Genomic DNA, 27,632 nt, shown 5'->3' with positions numbered 1-27,632 from the left:
GACAAGAGTGTTGTCATGGAAACAGACCCTCTCCCTGGACTCTCAGGCCGCGCGGCCCCTTTAAGGGTGACCCGCCTGGCCACTCCCAACATGGCGGCGCGCCCGCTGACAGCCCCCCCCCGCCCCGGGCAGCGCGGGGGGGGGGGGGGAGGGTAGGGGGGGCCTGGACCTCCCCATCATGGCGGCGCGGCGGGGCTGTCGCGCTGAGGTCACGGCGGCGCGCCGGGGGGGCGGGGCGGCGGGGGGAGCGATTTAAAGGGACAATGTCCCCCGAGCGGTGGAGGCGGCGGCGGCTGCGGAGGCCGCGGCACCGGCACCGGGAGCGGCAACGGCGGTAGCGGCAGCGACGGCCGCACCGAGGAGGGGAGCTTCGAACCCCGGCGCCTGGCCGGCGGCACCGCCTCCCCGGTGAGGCCCGGCCCGGCCTGGGGAGCCCGCGGGCGGGGCGGAGCCGGCACGGGGAGGGGGAGGCCGGGGCCGGGCCGGGCCAGGCGGGACCCCCCGGGGCGGGGGGCGGGGGCGGGGCCTGCAGGGGCGGGGCCTGGTCGGGGGCGGGGCCGTTCCGGTGGCGGGGAGGAGCGGGGGTCTTGGGGCAGGTGTCCCCCCACCTCCGCGCGTCCCACGGGGTCTCCTGCCCCGAAGTGCACGGGCGGAGGGAGCGTCTCCCGGACCCTGGCCCAACGAGGGGTGCGCTGGCGCGGCGCCGCCCCCTCCCCTGCGACCCCCGGGGGGCGTCCAGGCGGGAGGCCCCTTCCCACGCTGCCAAAGTGCTCCGAAGTTGCGGTCCCGCCTGTTCCCTGCGGGCAGTGCCCACCGGGTGGGCACCCGCAGGTGCTTCCTCTGGGCCTGGGCAGGGACCCCCGCCACGACTGCCAGGCCAAGGACTGGCCCCCTGGGAGCCCCCAGGCCCCCGAGGGCAGCGCCTGCAGCCAGGCCTGGAGCCCGGGCCCCGCCCCGGTTGCCTGGGCCCGGTCTCCCCACCATCTCCCTGGGGAGGGCGCCTCATTCCTGCCCTTCACTTTCCGCGTTACCTTGAAGGTATTTATAGGTGGAGAGGACAGCACCCACCCCCCTACACACACACACGGCCTCCCCAGGGTCCTCATTTCTGGACCAGGAGCCCCATCCATCGTTTTTGGCCGCAGACTAGAGAAATCTTGGGAGGGTGGGATGGAAGAGCCCAGGCTGGGTATGCATGAGGGGTGATGTTGGGGAGAAGGGAAGGGGTTAATGCTGGGGTCACTTGAGGCTGTGAGGGTGAAAGGGTTAATGAGAACCCTGAGGTCCTGAGGAGATGGGAGTTGGAGTGTGGGAAAAGTGCAGAGGTGATGATGGGGGCACTTGGGATAGTGTATAGGATCAGGGTGCAGAAGTGGCTGGGATTCGTGCTGAGGCATGGGCATAGGAGATGCATGTGCATGGAAGCGAGGGCACAATTGGGAAAAGTGCAGCAGTGTGTGAATGAAGGGAGGCACCTGGGAGAAGTGATAGGATTAATGCTGGAAGAAAACAAGGTGCATGAGTTTGCATGTGTAAAAATGGGGTAAACTGAGGCAGTACAGTACAGGAGCCGTGTAAAGAGGAGTTATGAGTGGGCAGACTGGGACATACTGAGGATAAAGGCCATCTGGGATATGATGCATATGGATAGGGCCTCAGCACCGTTTACTTAGCTCTCCTGGGCTGGGAGGTAAACTGAGGCACTGAGCAGCAAGGGTGAGGACTGGGGCTTCAAGGAAAGAGAAACTGAGGAAGCATCCCTTTTCCACCTCCCCTAAGCACCTGTCTCTCTGCCCCCAGACCTACAATGCCTTGCTGAGCCAGCCCAGCAACTGAGTGGAGCCAGGCAGAAAGCATCCATGGATGGGCCCCTGGCAGGCGGCCTGGCCGCCCCAGATCGTCCTCGTGGCCCTGAGAGACTGCCTGGCCCAGCACCGAGGGAAGACATTGAAGGTGGGGCCGAGGCTGCTGAAGGTGAAGGTGGCCTTTTCCGGTCCACCCATTACCTGCCTGTCACCAAGGAGGGACCCCGAGACATTCTGGATGGCAGAGGTGGCATTTCTGGTAAGAGGATGGGCCCTGTGGTCCTGGGGGAGCATCCAACCTGGTCCCTGAGGTTCAGAGAGGGCTAGGTCACCCAGCCCAGCAGGGGTTGAGATGGGATTCTGATTCTGCTTGAGTCCGGAGCCTTCTCCTTTTACTCAGCTTATTTTCCCATTCTATGGTTGTGAAAACAGAGGCCCTGGGAACCAGTGACCTGATGAATGCCCCCCCCCAAGTGGGTGGCTAGGAACTGGGACTTGAACTCGGGTCTGCCTAGTTCCCTCCTCTGGGCACATTAATTGGGTCCAGGTGCCCAGCTTAGCACCCCAAGCATCTGGCCCTGAGAGCCCACTTATTCCCCAGGCATACCCCATTCCCATCAACCTATCCCAGCTCCCTCTTGCTGCAGCGTCTTGGGGAGTCCTGCTCCTGAGCCATGGGCCAAAACAGCTTGTGCCCTCTAGTGGCCGGGGAGAGACTGGTTAGTCAGGGACACCAGCTACCCCTTTGTGCCTCGGTTTACTCAGTAAAAGGAGATCTCACACTGTCCCCACCTGAAGATTTGTTATTCATTCATTAAATACTCAGCAACCACCATGTGTCAGGCTGTGTTCTAGGTGCTGGGGATACAGCCATAAACAAAAGAGTCAGAACTTCCTTCCCACAGAGGCCTGACATTGTAGTAGGAGAGACAGACAACAAGGGCAGGTAGGGACAGGTGTCTCGAAGGTGTTAAACAGAGTGCCAGAATCATGCCCGGAGGACCTGGGAAACCTCCCTGAGTGGGTGGAATTTGAGTGGAGCATTCAATGAATGGTGGGAAAGACAAGCCAGGTGGTGGGAACAGCAAAGGTCCTGTGGTGAGGAGGAGCCTGGTGTGTTCAAGGACCAGGCAGGAGCAGCAGAGTGGTGGGGGCAGTGCAGGCTGATGCGCCAGATGTCCCCCTTCATCTGCTTGGCCTGCCCTACAGGCCGTGGTTTCCAGGAACTTCTATGTACCTCATCAGGAGTTTCCTACGTGCCAAGCCCTCTATGTGATCATCTCATGTCATTCTTAAAAGATCCCTGTGGGGTAGCTTCAGTATAATCATCCCGTGCTAGAGATGGGAAAATTGAAGCCTTGAGGGGTTAAGTAAGTTGCCCATGGTCCCACAGCTGGCTCTAACCTGGCTTGACAGCCCTCGTCTTTAACCACCACCCTGGGTCAAGGCATCCTTGACCTGCCCCAGCTCACCCTTAGCAACACGCATCATGTTTAGATATTTTCAGAGCACCTTCTTGGGGCCACACACACACTCCATCCTCACCTTCATGGACCCTGCCATCTGGTGCTGGGGAGACAAACCAGCCACCAGGTGTTAGGACATAGTCGCTGGGGCTGCAGTGGGTGAAGCCCAGCCGGGCCCAGCCTGGGGGCCATCTGGAGTCCTGGATGAGGAACAATGAGTTAGACAAAGAGGGCAGGGGGAGTCTTGGCATCAGGCTCTACCTAAGCAATGGCACAGAGGTGATGGGTAGTACTCAAAGGTGTTACACAGGAGAATGACAGGGTGAGAGTATCAGCTCAGGGAAACTTAGCAACCCCCTCCTCCAAACCATGAGTAACCAGGGCCCAGAGATTGGCAGGACCATGTTCCAGGCCATGCAGCTGGCCAGGGCAGGCCTGAGACTTTGATTTTGTGAGGACCCCAGGGAAGCAGGGTCTGGGGTCCCAGAGTCCTCTCTGGGTCTAATTCTGAGGAATTGGTCATTTCTTCTCTGCCGGGCAGAAGCCCAGGTCTGGCAAGAGAGGGTGAAGGTAAGTAGGTAGGTAGGTAGGTAGGTGCGTCCTCACTCGCTCTAGGGAATCAACCAGGCTCCAGTGCATGTGCCTGGGGAGGAGGGGAACGTGGCGGCCAAAGGGGGCCAGGCCTACCCTTAATGATGTCCTCGAGCAAATGGGGGCATGGGACAGGGATGGCTTGACCTGGGTGGGGTCACAGCCTGGAGATTAGAGGAGGGCCTAGGCTTGGGACACAGCGCCCCCCTCTTGGCCTGCTCGACCCCCCTTCCTGGCTCGGGCACCTGCCCTAGGAGTCTTGTGATGCCTATAAATAGGAACAGCCTCTGGGGCTGCTGTTCCACCCCAAAGTCTGGGCCCTCCCTTACCCCGACCCTGCCCTCGGAGACCCCCAAGGGTACCCCTAGAGCGGCTTCTTCCCAAGTTCTCTGTCTGGACATGGACGCTTCCACGGCCTTCTCTGTCCTCCACTATGGCTATTGGCTTGGAGCCCCCACAGCCTCCATACAGCCCCCGCCTGATGCTTGGCCTCTCTCTGGCCTCCTGGGTGCAGCCAAGGCGTTGGGGGCTGAGACGGTCCACATGGATTGATGAAGTCTGGTGCGTGCCTGGCATTGGGACCAGGGGTCAGGGGACGAACGACATGCTATTTCCGCCCTTGCGTGGGGCCTCAGGCTGGGGAGGAAATCAGAACATGGAGTGAGCAGACCTGAGGCTCTCAGTCCAGCCTCCAGCTTCCAACCTGGGATGCCTCCGGGCCAGCCCCAACCCCCATCCCAGGCACTCTCACAGCCCTTCCTTCCCCCCACCGACGCATCTCTGGATGGAGCATGTACTGTGTGATCTTCTTGGCCTCCGTCGCTGGCCCTGCAAGATGCGCGGTAGCTGTTCCTTTATACAGAGGAGGAAACAGGTGGGAAAGACGTGCCCTTCGGTCACTGCTGGGCCTTGAACTTGGATCTGTCTGCCTCCAAAGTCTAGATTCTTGGCCACACTGCCAAGCTGCCTGGCTTGGGGTTCAAGCTGCTTGTGGATACCCTTCTCATTTTCCCTCTCTCATTTTCAAATCCTCTCGGGGGCCCACAGATAGCAGGAGTCTATGAGGGCCCTTTGGCATGGCCACGGCCAAGGGCTGCATCCAGGCACCTCGTCTGACCTGCAGGGACTTCTGGATCCCCGCCAGCCACGGAGGCCGCTGGGCAAGCCCCCCAGCCCCCAGGTGTCTTGGACACGGGGCCCTGCTTGGCCTGCTTCCTCCAAAATGCTGCCACTAAAAATAGGAGCCTCGCTGGAGCTGCTCAAAGAGGCCAACACAGCCCCCTGGCTCATGGAATCCTTAGACAACGCCAATCGCAGAATCAACGAATCTGGGACGCCCAGAATCTCGGCAACTGGGGTCCCAGAATCTCAGAAGCAGGACGCCCACACCCTCAGACTGCACCTTTAGGCTGTGCAGGGGCTTGCTGCCACTGAATGACTTGCCCTCCCCCCCCCCCGCCCTTAGCTGGTCCAGGCCTTGCTTTCCCAACCCTCACACCTTCTCCCACATCCACCCACCCTGACACTCGCCCTTGCATTCAAGTGTACCCCTGGCCTGGCCCTAATCCCCATCAGTCTACTCCAGGGGGCCTCAGACGGGGGCCTGCAAGGGACGCTTTGGCCACGTCTATATAGACACTTTTGGTTGTCATGACTGCAGGGCTAGGGCCCCAGGGGCTACCAGCATCTAGTGGGGAGGGGCTGCAGATGCCATGTGGCATCCCACAGCACACGGAAAATCATCCAACCCTCCGTGCGGTAGTGGTGAGGCTGAGAAATAACTCTAGACAGTGCATCGCCACCCTCACCTTCCAGAGGCCATGTGACGGTCACAGACCTTCGCTCTGTAGAAAGACCCTCAGCCAGTGACCATGACTTTCTGACACCTCCCCCCACGCCACCCCTGATGGCACTTTTAATGCTTCTGGCTCCTGACAGTCAGCTCTCAATTTCCTGGGCAAATTGAACCGTGGGGGATCGGAAAAAGAACTAGCCCTGGCCCTCGCCCTCTTTCTGGACCATCCTCCAATTGAAGCTAATCCAACAATTGCATCTGTCAGGCTCTGGACGGGGCGCAATTCCCCCCGTGTGTTAACCTTGGCCCAGGCAGTTGGCCTGCACCCCAACTGGCACGTTCACCCATGTCAGGCGAGTGTGGCGGGCAGAGGAGGCACAGGCCAGGATTCCTGTGGTCGCTCCAGGCATTGGCTCCACAGGCGGATAATGGAGAGTTGGCTCTATCTGTGTGAGGGGTCCCAGGAGGGGATTTGATTCTAGGACTTAGGCCTGGAAGGGGGCCTGAGAAGCAAGGACAGGCCCTCTGCAGCTCAGACTTAGAGTTCCTCGCTCATCATCTGGCAAGCATTGGTTGAGCACCTGCTGTGTGCCATGCACTAGGATGCTACAGTGAATGAGGCTGAAAAAGTCCCCACCCTCAGGGGGTGCTTATGTGCTAGCTGGGACGCAGGCAGGCAGGCATCCACAAGAGAAACCAGGCGATTTCGGAGAGTGTGAAGAAATGGAACAGGTGACAAGAAAGAAAGTCATAGGGGCTCCCTTTGGTCAGCCACCAGGGAAGGACTCTCCAGATGGAAGGAATAGCCAATGCAGAGGCCCCGGGGCCAGAAAGAGTTGGGTGGGCTTGAGGCATCAAGAGGAGTCAGGACAGAGCGAGTGAGGGGCCAGGAGAGGGAGTGAGGCTGGAAAGATCAGCAGACGTCCCACCTCGCCGGGCTTTGTAGCTAGTGGTTGGGAACCTGGCTTTTATCAGAAGTACGATGAGAAGTCAGGTGAGTTTTTACCAGGGTGTGATTTTTAAAAATCACCTTGGCTGCTGGGTGGGGGCAAAGAGAGGAGGGTTGAAGGCAGGAAGCCCCAGGGGTCCCCCCCCAGGAGACTCCTCCAAAGAGACCCCTTTCAAGGCTCAGGAGTGCAGAGGCCAAAGGCCTCTCAGAGAGGGGTGGGGAGCCGGCTGGGCCCTTCCGAGGTGCCCGGCAGGGCTCCCTGAGCTGGGGTGTTGTGAAGGACCCTGGCCAGGAGGACCCCAGCCCCTCAGGGTCTCCCCTCTCTGTTGCAGACGGGCAGCCCCATCCCGGCCTCAGCGAAGCCCTCCCCCGTGCCACCTCCGCCACCCATCGGATCAGCAGCTGGTGAGTGCCATGCTGGCCCTGACCTCAGGGAGGGCAGGGGGGCAAGCAGGATGTGCCTAGGCCCGAAGGAAGCCCCCCGGGGAGTGAGAAGGGGAAAGGAGGGAAACAGGAGGCCAGGCAGGAGGAGGTGGCTCCCAGCAGGCAAGCGCCTGGGCATGTGCAGGGGGTGGGGAAGACTGGGATGAACACAGACAGTCAACTCTCATTATCCCTGCCAGGAGCAGGGCCAGAGGAACAGGAGCCTGAAGGTTAGACCCTTGGAGTCCTGTCTCTGCCAGGTGACCCTTAGAATGATGTCAGGCCTCTCTAAGCCTCAGTTTCCCCATCTGTAAAATAGAGTCCCTAAGATACATCTCACAAACTGGCCTTGAGGACCCCAGGGAGGTTGGACAGGAGTCAGAACTGACAGCAACGGTGACAGTAGCGACCCTTTAAGTCTTGGTGGGTGCTCATATGTAATAAGTGTTGCGATGGGCTAATGATAGTTCCCATTTGTTGAGCACTTGCTGTGGACTAGCCTCTTGGCAAAGGTTTGCCCCACTGAATCTTTGCCATGGCCCTGGAGGGGGGGTGGTCCTGTTGGTATCACACGTCACCAGTGGGGCTGAGAGAGGTGACCCCGTGATTTCCGCTCTGCCTCTCGGTAGAACCCATTTCTGCACCTGTTGGGTAGGCATGATCGATAGCCCCTCTTACAGGCAGGGTCCTGAAAATGAAGGGAGATTTATCAGGAACAGGCATGATAAGAACCCACGTTGGTTGTGGGCTTACCAGGAACCAGGCATCTGGTGAAATGAAGAATTTCCCCAGCACGGAGTTGTGTCCTCTTCTCCCTACACTTCCCGGGGTCGGGGTCAAGGTCCCCATTTGAAGTGTTGTAGTTGTGACCATTTAAACGAGCACATACCTCACGTGAACTCTTCTTTGACTGTGGATATGAGAAAGCTCCTTAGATGTTGCATAAAGACACAGAGGCTCCTGGTTTGGGGGACTTGTTCCCATTTTTAGGATTGGAAAACTGAGGCTCAGTGAGGTTGCTTCGCCTCCCCCTTCCCCCAAAGGAGGTCAGGGTCCTTGGGCCAGAGGCTGAGCAGGGTCCTTCAACCACTCCTGACTCTGCCCTTCCATGAGGGGAGCTGCAGGGGAAAGGGCATTCCCCTGAATTGTTTACGCCACAGGGTTGCACAAAATTTGCTGGAAAGTGAGACTAAATGAACTAAATCACCCCAGTTTGGGGAAAACCTCTTGGTCTTATGCAGCTGGGGTACAGATCAGAGCGTTGGGCCCTCCTGGGGGACAGATGAGAGTTGACTGTGCCACCAGACTTGAGGACATGCCTTGTGACACTGGTGTAACCCCTGATGGACCCCGCACACTCTCCCACAATACAACAGGGCTGGGCTACATGAACAGGTGCGTCCTGGGAGCTGAATGTGGTTTTTGGTCCAACGGCTCTGGAAGGGCCACATCCACTCCCCCTACCTCCCCGCCCTCACCTCCACACTCCCGGCCCCCCTGAGGTTGCCCTCAGGCGGGGTCTATGGGGCTTGTCTTGGACTGCCTACGAGGACCCCCTCCCCCACCCAAGGAAGGGAAACTGAGGCCCATGGCTAACCTGTCCCCATTGGCACTTCCTTGCAGTTGCTGGGATGGAGGCAGCCTGGACTTCCAGCCGGGCTCCCCACCACCCCACCTCCTGGGCCACTTCCCCGGCCCCCCTGATGGCCAGGGGACCTGGGAGCACTCCCTGGTCCAGGAACCCAGGGAGGGCATCCCATCTGAGCGGAGGTTCGAGGACTCGGTCATTGTGAGAACCGTGAAGCCCCACATTGAGCTTGAGGGATCTAGAAGGTTCTTGCACCATCAGGGTGAAGCGAAGCTCTTGGAGAAGGCCCCCCGGGGCCACCCCAGGTTCGACTGGCTCCGAGATGCAGAGGAGCAGGCCCCACCCCAGGAAGCAGGGCTGCACATGGACCTGCCGCCCCAGCCCCTGCCCCTCACCTCCTTCAGGACAGTGCTTGTGCCAGTAGAAGATACCACTAAGACGCTGGATGTGACAGTGGTGGACAGCAGAGAGCACCTGGCAGACCTCGAAGGGCTGGCTCAGCCGTCCGAGTGGGGCCTGCCCAGGTCGGCCTCGGAGGTGGCCACGCAGACCTGGACGGTGAACTCAGAGGCATCCGTGGAGCGGCTACAGCCGTTGTTGCCCCCGATCCGGACGGGGCCCTACCTATGCGAGCTGCTGGAGGAGGTGGCCAAGGGGGTGGCCAGCCCGGATGAGGATGAGGACGAGGAGCCAGCCGTGTTCCCATGCATCGAGTGCAGCATCTACTTCAAGCAGAAGGAGCACCTTCTGGAGCACATGAGCCAGCACCGCCGAGCCCCGGGCCAGGAGCCGCCTGCCGACTTGGCCCCGCTGGCCTGTGGGGAGTGCGGCTGGGCCTTCGCCGACCCCGGCGCCCTGGAGCAGCACCGGCAGTTGCACCAGGCCTCCCGGGAGAAAATCATTGAAGAGATCCAGAAACTGAAGCAGGTCCCAGGTGATGAGGGCCGGGAGGCACGGCTGCAGTGCCCCAAGTGCGTCTTTGGCACCAATTCCTCCAAGGCCTTTGTGCAGCATGCCAAACTGCACGTGCGTGAGCTTCCAGGCCAGCCTGCCAGGGAGCCCTTTGGGGGCGGCAGCGGGGCTGGCAGCCCAGGCCCTGATGCCACCACCCTCACCTATCGACCCTACCGAGCCTCCGCAGGGCTCAGTTGCTGCGTTTTCTGTGGCTTCCCCGCGCCCAGTGAGAGCCTGCTCAGGGAGCACATGAGGCTTGCACATGCCCAACCCCACTGGGAGGAGGATGCCGAGGCTTTTGAGGAGGACCCTGCCAGCCAGCCGGGCACCAGCCAGGATGCATATGCCCGCTTCCCTGATGCTGCTGAGGACTACTTTGGCAAAGCTGAGCCGCTCTTGGCCCCCACGTGGCAGGAGAACCCTGCTGGATATGACCCCAGCCTGGCCTTTGGCCCAGGCTGCCAGCAGCTGGGCATGAGGGATTTCCCACTGTCAAAGCCACTTCTGCACGGCTCAGACCAGAGGCCCCCAGGAAGGCCAGCCTTGCCCTCACCTCTAGCATCCGCCCCCTACTCCTTACAGCCTAGTAGAAACAAGAGCGTGGTCCACCCACAGGGGCTCCCAGCCCAGCTGGGGGACCGGAGACACCCTTGGAGCGAAGAGGAGGAGGAAGACATACCGCTGGCCTCAGAAATGGACTTTTCCCCCGAAAATGGGATTTTTCCACCCCTAGCTACCCCTGGCCTCATCCCACAGCTGGCCTTGGACCTAAAGCGGACTTTCCGAAAAGCTCTGAGGGCAGCCGAGGCCTCGCGGGCACAGCAGCAGCAGCTCCAAGGGATGGTGCCGCTTGTGCTGGTGGCAAAGCTGGGGCCACAGGTCATGGCTGCGGCAACCAGGGTGCCCCTGAGGCTGCAGCCTGAGGAGCTGGGGCTGGGGGGCGCCCACCCTCTGGACTTCTTGCTCCTGGATGCGCCGCTGGGCGGCCCACTGGGGCTGGACGTGCTCCTGGATGGGGACCCGGCGGTGGCACTGAAGCACGAGGAGCGCAAGTGCCCCTACTGCCCTGATCGCTTCCACAACGGCATCGGCCTGGCCAACCATGTCCGGGGCCACCTGAACCGTGTGGGCGTCAGCTACAATGTGCGGCACTTCATCTCTGCTGAGGAGGTGAAGGCCATTGAGCGCAGGTTCTCCTTCCAGAAGAAGAAGAAAAAAGGTAGGGCGGCTTCGCTCCAGCACCCACCTCCCTCCGAGGCCCAAGAGACGCACAGCTGGGCAGCCGAGTTCTGAACCGAGCAACCCTCACTCTAAATCCTCCCATAGCACCAAGCAGGGGGAAGTCAGGGCCTCCCCTTCTGGAAGACTGGGAGCCGCGGCAAAGGCCACCGCATCGGTGCAGGTGTGGGGACGCCCCAGTGCCCTGGCCCTTCCAGCAGCTGGAGGAAGGAGTATGGGCAGAGGAGGCAGCCCCAGGCAGGGAATGTCACTGATGTCTTCATTGGACAAATATTTATTGAGAGAGGTCCCCTCTGTTCTGGGCACTTGGGGACACAGCAGAGAACAAAACCGCAGTCCCTGCTCTCCTGGAATTCACGGCCCAGTAATAGGAGTGTGGGACCCTGGCCGGCTTCAGAACCCCCGGGGCAGCCTGTGAGGTATGCAGATTCCCAGGCACCAGGGTTCTGATTCTGGAGGTCTGTCTCCAACACGAGTGCCCTGGGTGGTTCTGACGCTGGCAGACATGGATCCCACTTGGGGGAGGTGCTGGTGTGGTGTTTGAGAAAGAGTGAGTGAGAGAGAGAGAGAGAGAGAGAGAGAGAGTGTGTGTGTGTGTGTGTGTGTGTGCACATGTGTGCGTGCACTGGGGATAAGGGTCAGGGGGCAGACAGCCAGAAAACCAGGCACTTACAATGGTGGTGACCATTGGGGCTGTGATGGGGGAAGCTGGGGGCTGGGGAAGCCCAGAGGAGGTCCCTGACTCCACCTGGGGGCATCCAAGCAGGCTCCCAGAGAAGAGCATCCTATCCATTTGGCCATGTCTTCATTCAACAAAGATTTAATTGACAGCACTGGAATGATAGTGAGCAAAAATAGGCATGTGCTCTACACACGAGAAGGATAGTAATTGAACACTCAGCCGAAGGATTGCAAATCCACCACTGGAGAAGGGTTTCTGAGGGTGGAGGCCCTGGTGCTGAGAGCTATGTGAGGGGAAACCTGGAAGGTTAGGCAGAGAAGGCTTCCTGGAGTGGGAGGATGGGAGGATGTGTGAGCACATGGGAGCTGATGCAGGCAGGAGGGTGAATGGCAAAGGGAAAGGGAGGTGTCCAGGGTCACGGATGGCACTGGCTGTGTGATCTGTGGAGGGGGAGCAGCCCCGGGAACAGGGAGGGCTGGGGCCAGAGAGTCACCCCTCCAGGCAGTCCATGTCCTTTCTCCCTCCACAGTGGCTAACTTTGATCCAGGCACCTTCAGCCTGATGCGCTGTGACTTCTGTGGGGCTGGCTTCGACACCCGGGCCGGCCTCTCCAGCCATGCCCGGGCCCACCTACGAGACTTTGGCATCACTAACTGGGAGCTCACCGTGTCACCCATCAACATCCTGCAAGAGCTGCTGGCCACCTCGGCTGCTGAGCGGCCCCCCAGCCCCCTGGGCTGCGAACCTGGTGGGTCGCCTAGCAGCTTCCTGACCTCTCGTCGGCCCCGCTTACCTCTCGCAGTGCCCTTTCCACCCACCTGGGCTGAGGACCCTGGGCCAGCCTACGGAGACGGTAAGGAGAGAGAGTGCGGATTGGGTAGGGGCCCTGACCCTTCTCAGGGCCCCATCAGAGATGTGGGGAAGGTGGAGGGGGTAGCCACTCCGCTTTCCTGGTAGTGTTTCAAGTCACTTTACAAAGTATGCTGACAACTGTCATTACAACTGCCCTGCCACTTAGAGGTTATTTCTGTTTTACTCAGGGGCTGGGTCAGGGCTACTTCTGGATCCAGTTCACCCCTGCCCTGCCTGATAGTGATTTTAACACACGCTTACTCAGCTCTTACTAGTAGCCAAATATGTTCTAAGCACTTTACCAACACAAACTTATTTACATCCTCACAACAGTGCTATAGGGCAGGTGTTATTATTATCCCCATTTTACAGATGAGGAAACTGAGGCACAATGAAATTACTTAACTTGCCCAAGGACACACAGCCAGAAGGGGTGGAGCTGGGCTTTGAAACCCCACTCAGGTCAGGCTCCAGCATCTTTGCTCTTAAAAGTGTCTTTGGTCTAGAGCAGCGCTGTCTGATAGAACTTTCTAAAATGGAAAGGTACTTTAAATACATGTTCTGTAGGTCACTAACGGCCACATAGGGCTATGGACCACTTGAAATGTGGGTAACGCAAGGTTAGTTGTAATTCTGTCAGACGTTGCAGAGCTAGAGTCTACATTCTGGATTTTTATTGGGGCCTACTTTGTCCAGCAGCATTGATAGCCCCTCCCATAACTGAGTGCTTGTTGTATACTAAGGTTTCATCTCATTTATGCCTCTAAACCATTCTGTGGGGCTAAGGATTGTTGCGTTCCTGTTTTGTGGATAAGGAAACTGTAGGTCATCTGCTTTCCCACATAGCCACAAAGCAGCAGAGCTAGACTTCTGAACGCCATGTTTGGTGGTCTCTCCATGGAGGACAGCTTGGGAAATCCAGAAGTAATATTTTGGTTAAGGAGCCTAGGGCTGGGCACCACTGAGGGAGTGGAAAGGTGAAGTACCCAGCCTTGAAAATCCAGACTTTGTAGGAGCCTTTACTGAATCTCAAAGCAGAGAACTCGGCAGTGAGGAGTAGGTGGGCTCTGGGGAATGGAGAAGTTCCTGAACAGGGGGAACTGTCCAGGAGCAGCTTGGGCTGGGGTTTCCTTCTGTTTCTCCTGCCTGGAGCTTCCAGGGTCCTACCTAGATCTGTACTCTGAACTCCGCTGGACCCATATGCAAGCCCCCTTATCAGTGAAAGGCACCTGAGGGTCTGCAAAGTGGAGAGTGGTGCTATTAAAGCCCCCTGTCCTCCTTGGACAAGGAGACCGAGTCACAGAAAGGACATAGTGGCTGACTGAAGTCACAGTTTGGAAAGAGGTAGAGTAGGGACATGACCTCAGGTTTCTTGCCTCTGCTGAAGGCTGCTGCCTGGGCATTCAGCTCACATACCTGGCTAGCTTTGTGGTATCTCAGTCGTGGCTGCGAAGTGGAGCTGGCTCTGAGGACCGCTGGGGGGTACAGGAGGTAGTTTGTAAGCTACAGCCGTGCCCTCTTCTTTTTTTGTCTAGAGTGTAGAGGCCTGATTGTCAGGCTCAAACTCCTTACTTGGCACTGGGTCAGGCCCCCCAGGGATGGCAGCCTGTGTCCAGCAGTCAGGTTCAGCTCTGGTCAACCTGTTTCCACTAGAAGACCAATGCGGCAGCCCTTAGTCAGTGCTGACAGAGACGGGCAAGACATTGGGGTGTCAGCATTCAGTCTGATACTGCCCTGGCCTTGTCCACGGGTGCGGGGGGGGCGGGGGGGCGGGCTTTGATCAGGCTTTCGGTTAACACTTGGTGGGCCGGAAGGCTGTTAATGAGTGGTTTGGAAGATCCTGGAAGCCTTGCCTTGAGGAAGGATGTCCAAGATTAAGGCTAGGTCTGGGCACCGCCCTGCACCGTTGTTCTTAGAAGCATCTCCCACAGCACTAAGTGGGCCGTAGGGGGTGGGGCAACGGTCAGATTCTGGCCCCATTCAGCTGTCAAGGAACAGCGGGGGGCAATCTGTTTGGTGTTGGGGAGAAGCAGGTGGTGCCTGAAATGGGGTGCCGGCGGCGGTCGTGTGGGAAGTTCCATAGGATTGCGGGACAGCGCCGGCGGGGGCAGGGGGACATTTGGATACCAGGATGATGTGGGATCCTCATAGCTGGGATCTGGTGTCTTCCAGGATCTCCGACACGGAAGGGAGAATTCCAGGATAGGGAATGGAAAAGGATCCCGGGGCAGGTCCTAGCTCCGCCTGTCGGGGCTCCAGGAGCCTGGATGCTGTTAAGGCAAATGCGTGTGGTCGGAGGATTCCCATTTTAGCCTTAAGGGTGTTCGGGGTGGGGGGGGAAGAGCGTCCCGTCCGGTCCAGGCCAGGGGTGGGACTGCAGTTGGCTGCCGCGCTCAGCGCGGCGTGCGTGCTTCGGTGAGCAGGGGTGCGGGCCGCTCCCTGAGGCTCCAGCCCCACCCACCCACCCACCCCAACCCCCGGACAGCAGGGCCGGGACAAATGTTTCGCTCGCTCACGGCGTTCGGCGCTCGGCCGGCCGCCCTGGGCGCGCCCCGAGGGGCGGGGCGGAGCGGAGCGGGCTCAGCGGCGGCGCTCGGCGCTCGGCTGCTCCCGCCTGGGGCGGCCGCCCCGCGTGCGCCGGAGCCAAGATGGCCGCCTCCACCGCCCAGTGCCGAGTGACAAAAGCGGAGAGCAAGGCGGCGGCGGGGCCGCGCGCGGGGGGCGCCCGGGAGCGCGCGCCCGCTGGGGCGCCCCCGCCCAGCCCCCCGAGCCCGGGCCCCGCGGCCGTCCCCGCGCCGCCGCCGCCGCCCCCGCCCCCGCCGCCACCGCCGCCGCCGCGGGACGGGCCCAAGGCCGAGCCGGAGCCGGGGCCCGGGCCGGCGCCCGCGCCGGGTAAGAGCCCGCGCCGGGGAGGGTGCGGGGAGGGCAAAGTCGGCATTCCGCCCGCCCCCTGCCGCCGCCCCCGACGCCCGCCGTCCAGTCTCCGGGACTCCCCCTCCCCCCCAAGGCCCTCCCGTCGCGCGGGCCCCGGGCCTCCTGTCGCAGCTCGTAGGGTCCCGGGCTTCAAAAACACTCTCCGCCGCTGCTCCGTGGGACCCTCACCCCGTCTGACAGATGTTCCCTGTTACCCTTGGAGCCCTGGGAGCGTCCCTCGCCACAGTCTCGATCCCTCCGGCGCGGAAACCCACTCCAAGTCACTTCAGACACGGTCCCTACACCATCTGACAGACGCGCCCACTCCACCCGGCGACTTTGACAAAGTCCTCGGTGTCCCGGGCCCCGGTGGCCCCCCCTGCCTGCCTTCTCCTTGCCTCCGTAGGATTCAAACTGAGCAGAGGACCTGCATGGCTTCCTGCCCCTAGCAGTGGACGACTCCAAAGCCCCATCTAACACACAGTTTCTTCAGCCTCAGAGCTGTCTCCATGCCCTGAACGCTAAACCTGGGGCTCCCAGGCCACCCAGGCCCCCTTCTCTGAAAAATTAGACTATAAAAACATACCTTCAACTCCCTGTTCTCATACACACCTCATTCAGGGAAGCTTCTTGACCTGACGGATGCCTCAGAAACTTCCTAGAAAGTTCTGTGATTCCCACTTTTCCTGTCTCCATTCAGATCCCGGCTGATCCAGACTCCCAGTTCTCACCTTACCCCACTTAGGGCTCAGCTTGTGATTAGCAGACTACTGCGGAGCCCCGAGTTCTCTCTGCAGCCCCAGCTGTCTTGTCTGGTGGAGGTTCCCCACAAGTCCTGTGGGGTCTCCTTCCTGTCCTTGGCTCCTCATCTCTGCATTGCTTCTCTGGCCTCTGACTCTGGCCTTCTCTTACTGGATTCCCCTTTTGACTGCAACCTACCTGCTCCCAAGACTGACATCCTCCCCTGCACAAGTTCTGCCCAGAGAGATATTTTGTCAGATCTAGGATGGGAGTCACTGCCCCAGCCAGTGTGTGTTCTGGTGGGTGGAAGGTGCTCTTAGTCAGTGTGCAGCCTTGACATCCTGGTGCTGGGAGTTTGGATGGAGCCTCTGTTCTCATAGGGTGAGTTGCCACCCAGAGTGAGAGCAGATGCCAAGGATGAGGAAGAAGGCTCCATGCCCCCCACTGTCAGTCCTTATGGGGGTAGACAGCTCGCACCCAGCCTGGGCTGAGCTTGTCTTCCTAACCTCACAGGCCTGGGTTCTGAGGAAAACACAATGGTGGCCATGGACTTGGGCTCCCCCCCCGCTCCCCAAGAAGAGCCTGCCTGTCCCTGGGCCCTTGGAGCAGGTGGCCAATCGGCTGAGTAGCAAAGTGGCTGCAGAGGTTCCTCATGGCAGCAAGCAGGAGCTGCCAGATCTCAAGGGTGAGTGACCCAAGTGGGAAGGTGAGGGAGCTGGCCAGGCTGGTCACACTTACAGGGAACTCTTGGGCCTGGGGTTAGTATGAGGTCAACAGCTTTCTCTTTACCCGAAGGCACTAAGGAGACATCTGGTTGTCTTCTGTCCAGCTTCTGCTGCCCTGGGCGAGCATGGCCTTGAGCTGTACCCTCACTGGGTGGGGGAGGGGCATCCAGGGAAACAGCCTGGTTTTCAAGAGTTCACACTCAGACCCAATTCATTTGCTGACTTTGGCCCTCATTAGCTATGTGATCTTCTGTGTGATATTGTCTCGTCTGTACGTTGATATTGAGATCATTATTGAGTGGTTGATAGGCACTGTGCTAGACTCCAGGGATGTGAGAGAGCAGAACAGGCCTGGCACTTGTCCTTGGAGTCATTGAAATTGGAGAGCAGGGAGGCAGAGAAGGAGACAGGCAGTGATAAGGGCTCTGCGGAAAAGGATGTAGGGCACCACAGGGACTGTGGCTGGGCCTTCCAACCCAGTGTTTGGGGCATGAGTTGAGCTGCAGAGGCTGGCTAGGACAGCTCTGGGAACTGTGTGACTGGCAGGTCAGTGTTTATGTGAACACCTGTTGCCAGGACACCCTGGTATGTTGGATATCCGAAGGCGTTCTACTGGCTGGACCACAAAAGGGCTCTGCCTCCTGCTGTGTGCCCTTGGGTACAACTCTTCCCTCTCTGAGACTCAGTTTCCTTATTTGCAAACTGGACAGGCTGATTCCTGCCTTACTAGGGTCATTTTAGGGGTCAGGGAGGCTTGCAGGGAGCCTGGGTGTGTGGGGTCCTGGGAGGAGGAGAAGTGGGGAGGGCAGGTCTTGAGGGGCCTCACAGCCAGCTCTCTTGGCCTCCATCTCGTCCTCCAGCCCAGAGCCTGACCACCTGCGAGGTCTGCGGTGCCTGCTTTGAGACACGCAAGGGCCTGTCCAGCCACGCGCGCTCCCACCTACGGCAGCTGGGGGTGGCGGAGTCGGAGAGCAGCGGTGCCCCCATTGACCTCCTCTACGAGCTCGTGAAGCAGAAGGGCCTGCCCGACACACCCCTCGGGCTGCCCCCAGGCCTGTCTAAGAAGTCCAACTCACCGAAGGAGGTGGTCGCTGGGGGCCCTCGGCCTGGCCTGCTTGCCTTGGCCAAGCCCTTGGATGCCCCTGCTGTCAACAAGGCCATCAAGTCACCTCCCGGCTTCTCAACCAAGGGCTTGGCCCACCCGCCCAGCTCCCCACTCCTCAAGAAGGCACCACTGGCCCTGGCGGGTTCCCCTACCCCCAAGAATCCTGAGGACAAGAGCCCCCAGCTGTCCCTGAGCCCCCGGCCAGCCTCCCCAAAGGCACAGTGGCCCCAGTCTGAGGACGAAGGGCCCCTAAACCTCAGTGAGTGCGGGTCCTGGGAGCTGAGGGAGGTCCTGGCACCGGGAGGGCTGCAGAGCCCAGGGTGGGAACAGTGGGGACTACAGCTCCTATGTCCTGGGTCCACTGGGTCAGAATATTGATCAGAGCACCATGTCTCCTGTTGGGCTGGCCATGCAGCATATTATCATCTGCCTCCCACTATACTTTGCTGTTCTTCCCTCTGGAGGCCTGGCTGTGGCTGCTGAGCCTGCCAGAGTCATCCTCACCACTTAGGGGCACTCTTGGCCTTCTCTGAGCCTGAGAGTTGGGGCAGTGAAGGTAACCAGAACTCCTGTGGGCCTGGCTTCCCCAGAGGGGCATCTTGGTTCCTGCAGGCAGACAGGTGATCCGCCTGGCAGGAGGTCCTGTAGTTGGCCCTGTCTTCATATCTTCCTGGCTGTCTGTGCAGAGGCACCTCTACTTGTGCCCATGGGTGGAGCCATACCTCCTGGGCTGCCTGTGGGCATGACACAGAAGGGTTTGGGAAGAACCACCCCCCTCCCTCCCAGGTGCAGTGATCAGATTTAGCATGGCTTCTCTGAGGAAGTCAGGCCTTCCCACACATTTGTTTAGCCTGGGGTGAGCCCAGGGTCTGGCCCCCTGCCCAGTGGGGCACCCCAGTTGGCACCTCATGTTCCCATGAAGCTGCTTCCATTGTCTGCTGTGCTTTCAGGAGCAAGGCCCTGAGCAGGTCTGCCCTTGGCTTTTTGATGGTTGGCAGCTGGGCGAGGCCCCTGCTTTGCACCCACACAGCTCCCACAGCTGGGGTCCCGGGGAAGAGTGCCTGGGAGCATCAGATTGTGCCACTAGAATTTGGCCACCACCTCTCCACCCCACATCCTTAAGCTCTCCACGTTCACCTTGATGCGAAAGGGCTAGGCAGGGAATAGGACATTCTGTTTCCCAAAACCTCTTAAAATAAACGTACGGCACAAGTCTTGATCCCCGATCGGCCTGGGCAGCCTTGAATCATATCAGGTCTTCCTGCCTCAGTCCCCTAGGGCCGGCCAAGGTGGCGGCCGTGAACCCCCCCCCCCCTGTGTTTTGTCTCCGCAGCTTTAGATAGTGACGGGGGCAGAGAGCTGGACTGCCAGCTGTGCGGTGCCTGGTTTGAGACCCGCAAGGGCCTGTCCAGCCACGCCCGTGCCCACCTGCGCCACCTGGGCGTCAGCGACCCGGACGCCAAGGGATCCCCCATAGACGTGCTCCACGGGCTCATCAGGAGGGACGGCGTCCAGATCCGCCTCCCACCCGGGCGCGGCACCCTGGCCCAGCTGGGGCGGCCTCCTCCCACCTCTCCGGCCCTCTCCTTGCTCCCCCCCCCACCGCCGGCCAAGAAGGCCAAGCTGAAGGCCGCGGGTACGGCCAGCCCCTGGGGGAAGCAGGACCTCTCGGCCGCCGCAGCCGCCGGCATTTTCTGGGCCTCTGATGTGGAGCCGTCTCCTCTCAACCTCTGTAGGTTCTCGCTTCAGCCGCTCCCTCCTCCCTGCGGGCCCTGGAGCCCCTCCCGGGGGGGTCACAGCCCCCTCCCTACTCCTTTCCTGCTGGGGCAGGGAGTAGACAGGGGCCCTTCGCAGTGGGCTGGTTCTGCCCAGAGATCTTGTTGGCAGTTGGCTGCTAGGCCCTCTTTCTTGGCCTTTGACTTCCATGACTATGACCTTCCCTGAGAATAAAGGCCAAGGGTGGGGTGCTGCCTTTTGGTGTGGAAAGTGTCCATGGTTGCCCCTGGTCTGGATAGCATTTGGCACTTAGGCTACTACTTCCTGCCCTCTTGCCCACATCCTTGTTGGGACCCGGGACCCGCAGAGCTGTGGAGTCTTGGTTCCATCCTCTGCCAGGACCAAGGGCCCATGTGCTCTCTGGAGTCTCCCCTCACTCCTGCTGAGTGTCTGGCCCCCACCCCACTCCTCAGTTCCCTCGCTTGCACCTGCCCTCCACCACCACCCCAGCCTGTGGGCATGCTGCTGCCCATGCCCAGCCGACCAGGAGACCCACAGACAAGGATGCTAATGATGCCCACAATGCTAATTACTCCTTTCTCCTGCTGCAGCCTCGGGCCCAGAGCCAGCTCGAGACATCCGCTGTGAGTTCTGTGGTGAGTTCTTCGAGAACCGCAAGGGCCTATCAAGTCACGCACGCTCACACCTGCGGCAGATGGGCGTGACCGAGTGGTATGTCAACGGCTCACCCATTGACACACTACGGGAGATCCTCAAGAGACGGACCCAGTCCCGGCCTGGTGGCCCCCCTAACCCACCAGGGCCGAGCCCGAAAGCCCTGGCCAAGGTCGTGGGCAGTGGAGGTCCTGGCAGCTCACTGGAAGCCCGCAGCCCCGCAGACCTTCACCTCTCACCCCTGGCCAAGAAGTTGCCTCCGCCACCAGGCAGCCCCCTGGGCCACTCACCAACTGCCTCTCCTCCTCCCACGGCCCGGAAGATGTTCCCAGGCCTGGCTGCACCCTCCCTGCCCAAGAAGCTGAAGCCTGAACAAATGCGGGTGGAGATCAAACGGGAGATGCTGCCAGGGGCCCTTCATGGGGAGCCACACCCATCAGAGGGTCCCTGGGCGGCGCCACGGGAAGACATGGCCCCCCTGAACCTGTGTAAGTGTGACCCCAGGGGCAGGGCAGTAAGAACAGGTAGAGGGGTCTCCCTCCGCCCCCCCCCCCCACACTTCATGGGTACCCAGAGCACCCAGGGTAGAAATAGAAGGGAGGATACAGAGGTCCAGAGAACAAGGGGTTAGCTGTGTGTTCTTGCTATGCAGACCCCCCAGCTGAGCTGCTGCTTGATTCTCCATCCACATTGGGGAGGCAGAATTGTGCCATTCAATGATGCCCAAAAGATTTTACCTTTTGGGCCATCGTCAATTGATTGGTAGTGTCTACCAACCAGATTCCTAGGGAGAAAGATTGGAGGAGTCAGTTAGTGATGTCTGCCACAGTCAGGAGTATAGGGATTGGAAGTGGGAGGCTGCAACCTCTTCCTGACATTCCTGGTCGCTAAGTGTTTGGCATTTGGAGCTAGGTTCAAGTTAAGTGCTCAGCTCTTACAATCCAGCAGTATGTGACCTTGGGCAAGTTTCGTCTTTCTGGAGGTAGAAGATAAGCATGGCCTGAGCTCTGTATAGTTCGAAAGTGGTATAAAGCACTTAGCATGGTGCCTGCGTAAATGAAGCCGTGTGTATACCATAGTCGGTAGTTGTACTGTCCCTGTCACTGTTCTTTCTGTTTGAGTTGGCTGAGGTCTGTGCTGAGCAGGTGAGGATGGCCCAGGCCTCTGCCTCAGTGCTCAGGGGCATTTCATACCAGCTGTGTGCCACATGCTTGGAGCTGCTCCCTCCAGGTGGAGGTTTCCATCTGCATTTTGTGGAGGAGGAAACTGAGGCTCAGAGGGGAAGTGGTTTGCCCAGTGTAACATAAGGGGCCACAGCCAACCTGGTGTCTGAGCCCAGGATCGAGGAATTGCTTGCTCCTCAATACTTCTCAGTGTCACAGGGAATCATCTTGAAGCCAGCTAGAATTTGAGGTGACAGAACAAGCAGAAGGGCTGAATGTACACAAGGGCCCCTGGAAGCGGATGAGGGAGCGGGTCATTCGGGTCTGGGGCTGCATGGACGGGACAGCCAGGCACTTAACATTAGCCTTGGGCTTGGAGGCTTCCTGCCGCAGCAGCTGCCTCCTTCTCCTCCCCTCCCTCCACCCTGGACCCCCTGCAGCGTCCCGGGCAGAGCCTGTGCGTGACATCCGCTGTGAGTTCTGCGGTGAGTTCTTCGAGAACCGCAAGGGCCTGTCGAGCCACGCGCGCTCCCACCTGCGGCAGATGGGTGTGACCGAGTGGTCTGTCAACGGCTCGCCCATTGACACGCTGCGGGAGATCCTCAAGAAGAAGTCCAAACCGTGCCTCATCAAGAAAGAGCCGCCAGCCGGAGACCTGGCCCCTGCCTTGGCTGAGGATGGGCCTCCCACGGCTGCTCCTGGGCCTGTGCAGGCCCCCCTGCCACTGGCGCCAATGGCTGGCCGCCCGGGCAAACCAGGAGCTGGGCCGGCCCAGGTTCCTCGAGAGCTCAGCCTGGCACCTATCACTGGTGCCAAGCCCTCAGCCACTGGCTACCTGGGCTCAGTGGCAGCCAAGCGGCCCCTGCAGGAGGACCGCCTCCTCCCAGCAGAGGTCAAGGCCAAGACCTACATCCAGACCGAACTGCCCTTCAAGGCAAAGACCCTCCACGAGAAGACCTCCCACTCCTGTAAGCAGTGGGTGGCAGGGTCCTGGGAGGGCATCTGCTGGGGCCTACAGGGCCTGGCAGTGCCACGCACACACTGACCCCCAGCAGGGGCCCATGGCAAGGCCCCAGTGGGAGGCGGGACTGACTCCTGACCTGGGCAGGGCCTTCTGGGTACTCTTTGTTCCCTTTGGGCTGGGACTCAGCAGCACCCCCTCTGCCTGCAGCCACTGAGGCCTGCTGTGAGCTGTGTGGCCTTTACTTCGAAAACCGCAAGGCCCTGGCCAGCCACGCGCGGGCGCACCTGCGGCAATTTGGCGTGACCGAGTGGTGTGTGAACGGCTCACCCATTGAGACACTGAGCGAATGGATCAAGCACCGGCCCCAGAAGGTGGGGGCCTACCGCAGCTACATCCAGGGCGGCCGCCCCTTCACCAAGAAGTTCCGCAGCGCTGGCCACGGCCGTGACAGCGACAAGCGGCCGCCCCTAGGGCTGGCACCCGGGGGCCTGGCTGTGGTGGGCCGCAGTGCTGGGGGTGAGCCAGGGCCTGAGGCTGGCCGGGCAGCTGACAGTGGTGAGCGGCCTCTGGCAGCCAGCCCACCAGGCGCTGTCAAGGCCGAGGAGCACCAGCGGCAGAACATCAACAGTGAGTGCTAGTGGGAGGGGGTTTTGAGGGTGGGGGTGCCTGCCACTGGGGTTCTCCACTGTGCATCTGCCCTTAGTCACTTCCCCAGTTGCTCGCCTGTTCTCGCATCTGGGCACCATGCCACTTGTCCTGAGGCCTAGGCAGCATCCAGTCACCAGCTGTCCTGTCTTACAGTTCCCCACAGCCTCCACCCCTTGCTTGCTAAAGGCAGGAACCTTCCCAGGAGTCTTGCCCTCTGGCTTATCTCCTATCCCTCTCTTCACCTTTCCCCACCTCAGAATTTGAGCGCCGACAAGCCCGCCCTCCAGATGCCTCTGCGGTCCGAGGGGGCGAAGAGGCCAATGATCTACAGCAGAAGCTGGAGGAGGTGCGGCAACCCCCGCCCCGGGTCCGGCCGGTCCCCTCCCTGGTACCCCCGGCCCCCCCAAACATCACTGGTCAAATTCGTTGGCAACATCTACACTCTCAAGTGCAGGTACGCAGCCCCTTGGGTCGGTGGGGGAGAAAGACCACCCACCTGGGAATTAGTCACCCAGAGCCTCTGAACAAGACAGGTTGGTGGGGGCAGGAAATGTAGCCTCAAGGACTGCCTTAGAGTGTGGTTGAACGCAGGCTAAGAGCTTCTCAACAGACAGCGGCACCTCAGAGCATTAAGCTGGGACCCTGAGGGTTCCAGTGCTGGCTCTGACACTTAGCAGCATAGTGACCTTGAGCAAGGGCTTCCTGCCGCATGTCTCAGTATTCCCACCTATAAAATGGTGTTGGGAACAGCTATGCTGTGAAGATTAAAAAAGTTGAATATATATAAAGCACTTGAACTATGTCTGACACATGGTAAGCACTCAACAAGTGTTTGCCTGATTAAGGAAAGTACGGGTCTTAGTTCATTTTTACCAAAGTCCAGGCGTACATCTGAGGCCAGGAAACTGGCTCTGAGACTTAAGGTGGCCTGCCTCGGGCCAGATAGGCCAAGTCAGAAGTAAGATTTGAACCCAAGTCTTTGGAGCCTTGAGCTCAGGTCCTGGGCCCCTGTTCAATGAGGCCTCCCTTGGGACCTCAAGCGTAGGGAGTTGGTGAGTTGGGTGCATGAGCAGGGTGGCTGTGAGTTAGTGCCTGACCCCCTTTCCCCAGCTGCTGTCCTTCTGTCCTGGAGCCTGGCAGGGTGGGGTCTGCCTCTCTGGGCTCTCTCCCCTCTCAGATCACATGCTTCAGTCAGATGGCAGAGGTACTTGGGAAGCCCCATGGCACTTTCCCAGCATCAGAGCCAGCAGACTGCCCTGAGCATAGAGATGGGGGTCATTAGGGGACCCTACCTTGATCCTGGAATGGGTACAGGCAACTGTCCATGTGGAAACATCTGGCTTCTGGGTCCCCTTCCCTGAAATCCTGGGCTGGCTCTCTGCACACTGAGTAGCGGCGGTGTGGCTGGTGCTCAGGGACGTGGGCAGGGCTACACATCTGCCTCTCCTCGTGGCAGTGGCCACTCCTCTCTCTTTCTCTGTTCCTCCACACAGGTTCTGTGAGGTGGAATTCCAGGGGCCCCTCTCTATCCAGGAGGAGTGGGTGCGGCACTTACAGCGGCACATCCTGGAGATGAATTTCTCCAAAGCGGACCCCCCGCCTGAGGAGCCCCGGGCCCCGCAGGCACAGACAGCGGTGGCAGAGGCGCCCTAACACAAAAGCATTCCAAATTCCCTCTTGTGCCACCTCTGTCTCCTCTTTCTCCTCCGTCTCTTCCACCCTCTCCTCCCTCTTTCTTTTCCGTTTCCAAAGGAGCAAGCCAAAACCTCAAACCGGTACCCCTCGGGGGCCGGGCACACTACAGCCGGGGCGCCAGGAGCCAGCTAGCGGCCCTTCCCCCAGCCCAAGGGCTCTGGGGCCACACACAGTGCATCTTCCTTCAGCCCATGCCCACCTGGTCCAGCAGGGGGAGAGGCCAGGTCTCTTGTGGTGGCAGCTGATCTGGTCAAGGGGAGGAAGGCCAGCGCTCCCCCGCATCTAGCAGCCAGGCAGGGCTATGTTTGCCATCCGTGGCCATTTGCAAAGACCCCAAAGACCCCTGTCTTGGTTCCCTCTTGCCCCTGTGAATATCCTCTCACACATGCATACACACATACACGCACACACAGACACACAGGCATGCACATACACACATGCACGCACGCACCTCGTAAGACCCGGGATCTGCCCCAGCCCCCCAGTTCCTGAGTCAAACGACCACATCATGCCACGGTGCTTGCTCAGGGGAAGGCACGCTCCCTCTGAGGGCCTGTTGGGGCCTGGGAGCCCCCCACTGAGCCCATGATGCCACGGAAATCCTTATTGGCCGCCCCCCAGAGGGGCCTTCCCAGCCTGGAAGAGCTCAGAGCTGACAGCTGCCTCCTGCCATGTCAAGGCCCCCCAGAGCCTTGGGGGACTCCGGGGCCCAGGAGGGGGTGGGGATGGGACTCTCCTCCCCCACCCCACTCCCCTCCCTCTTTTCACTGTTGCTTTCTATGTATAGCTCCCTAGACCTTTCACTTTTTTAAAAACGCGTTTTGTGTAGAGAATAAGGAACGTGGATCTTTTTATTTTGCAATCCTGGGCCAGCTAGAGACCGGGAGCTGATTGACCTTTTAACTTTTTTCAGTGGCCACATTTTGGTTATCGATGTACCTAGAAGTATGTAAATTAGATTAAATTTCTCTTCTGGAAACACCCCGGGGCAGGCAGCCAGCGTGTGTTTTTCTGTCGAGTGGACAGGCTGGCATCGTCTGGCAGCCGGGGCTGGGATCGAGCCGCCTCCTCCCAGAGCCCCTGGAGGCCCTGGGTTTTCCTGTTGGCTGCCAAGCTGACCAGACTCAGCTGGGGATGAGCCCAAGTTCCCAGCTGTTGGCCCTCATTGGCATGGTTGGTGGGGGGCTCTGGCTGGCTGGCTAGCTGGCTTGCTGGTGAAGCGGCTTCTGTGAGCAGAGGAGAGGAACCAAGACTCTGGGCAGCTGGTCTAGGAAGGGAGCCAGGATGAAGTGATGAAGCTGGAAGGGCTCTCCAAGGGCAGGAGCTGTCCAGTGAGGGTGTGGGGGACCTGCGGGGGGAGGGAGAAGCGCACAGTTGCTGGCAGCCTTCAGAGAGCTGGGGCCAGCCTGCCTTCAAGACATGTGACTTGTCTGGAGACACAGGCACCCTGAACCCGAATCACACGAGGGGAAAAGGGAGTTGCTGGCTCCTTCGCAATGTTATTTATTTTCTTGCTCTGCAAATGTTTATTGAACATTTCTGAGATTTTAAGAGATTTTGTTGGCTGCTCCTTCTTGTTTATTGCATGTGGTTTTTCAGCTCATCATTTTCACTTCAATGGCGAAGGCTGGAAAGTGGGAATAACCTCATGGAGTGTAGACAGCAGAGGCCTCCTCTACCCCCAACGCTATTGCCCCAGGCCCCCCACCATGCCCCTGCCTGGAAGGACAGGCTAACAAGCTGTGATAACATGTGGTCTTGGCCTGCACTCTTGGCTTTTCTGGTCCTGTGAGGTCAAGGCACACATCTCGCCTGGTGGAGGAAGGACTCAACCACTTCTGTCCATCCCACGCTGTGAGTGGGCATGTCTAAGACTTGAAAGCAGGGAGGGCATCTCTTGGGATGAGAGCTGGCCCATAGGCACTTCCCCTTTCAGCTTTTTATAAATTAGTTATAAAAATATAAAAGTGATGGAAGCTGGATGTAAAAAGCTCAAAAGGCACAAGACCTTATAAAGTAACATGGGAAGTTCCTCCCCACCTACACATGCAATGATAGCTGTGTAGGTCCTCGAAAGGGTCGCACACAGTTCTTAGCTTTTCAAAGGGACCTTTTCCTAAAATTTTGAGCATGCCCCTTCTCAGGCCATTCCGTCTCAGAGGCAGAGCATTGGATGTTAACAAAATCACCCAAATGAAGGTAAAATGATGGCTGTGGTGTGTGCCAAGAAGGAAGAAGTGTCTGGGGGCTCAGCTTTCATTTGGAGAACAGGCAGGCATCTCTGAGCGTGACACTTCAGTGAGCCCCGAAGCTGGTGTGCACATTAATCAGTTTTATGTGCTTCATATTTGGAGTTTCTCAACACATCATTAGCCTTGTCCATGTGGCAGCAAGTTCTGCATAAGCCATTTTTAGGGGAGGGGTTGTTTTATTAAGATATTTTATGGAGAATCCCAACCATACAAAAATAGTAAAATGAACCCTCATCTACTTATCAGTTACCAACTGAAGACCAAGCTCTTCAGCTGTAACCCTTCCACACCTTCCTTCCCTTTCCCCATCTGAATTATGGTGAATCACATAGTTGTCATTATGTGACTTAATCTCAACATTTCAGTCTTTCTCTGAAGGATAGGGACTTTTAAATATGCCATTATTGCACCTAAAGAGATCGACAATTCCTTAATATCAAGAAGTCAGCAACATTGCTCCTACTTTAAAACAAACTTTTAAAGTAAAAACATGTACAAGCCATAACTGTACTCAGTTTGATGAGTTTTCACAAACAGATGTACCATTTTCAGTGCCTGCAGCTCTGTAAAGTCATCTCTTCGAAGTTATGAGATGTCTCTGAAAGTGGATTCCATGCATCCAGTGAGGATGCTGAGGACACAGGGCTGGCCCCGGGCTGCACTATTACAGGATCTCTAAAGTCCTGAACGA

General features: G+C 59.0%; 1 protein-coding gene across 1 annotated transcript; it reads left to right on the top strand.

Moving 5' to 3' along the window:
* Positions 1 to 268: 268 nt before the first annotated feature.
* WIZ (WIZ zinc finger) lies at positions 269 to 26,259 on the top strand. The gene is given in 15 exon segments (XM_026490297.4): positions 269 to 408; positions 1,801 to 2,064; positions 6,939 to 7,011; positions 8,653 to 10,790; positions 12,022 to 12,345; positions 16,512 to 16,558; positions 16,560 to 16,683; positions 17,584 to 18,087; positions 19,162 to 19,560; positions 20,156 to 20,707; positions 21,823 to 22,350; positions 22,554 to 22,973; positions 23,252 to 23,385; positions 23,387 to 23,448; positions 24,488 to 26,259. Coding segments are annotated over 14 exon segments (5,670 nt in total). The 5' UTR covers positions 269 to 408; positions 1,801 to 1,859; the 3' UTR covers positions 24,648 to 26,259.
* The last annotated feature ends 1,373 nt before the right edge of the window (positions 26,260 to 27,632 follow it).

The sequence above is a fragment of the Ursus arctos genome, unplaced genomic scaffold (assembly GCF_023065955.2).
Source record: "Ursus arctos isolate Adak ecotype North America unplaced genomic scaffold, UrsArc2.0 scaffold_14, whole genome shotgun sequence".
NCBI classification, from domain to species: domain Eukaryota; kingdom Metazoa; phylum Chordata; class Mammalia; order Carnivora; family Ursidae; genus Ursus; species Ursus arctos.
Note: the sequence above shows the minus strand (reverse complement) of the source record. Positions and strands in the feature narration are given on the sequence as shown.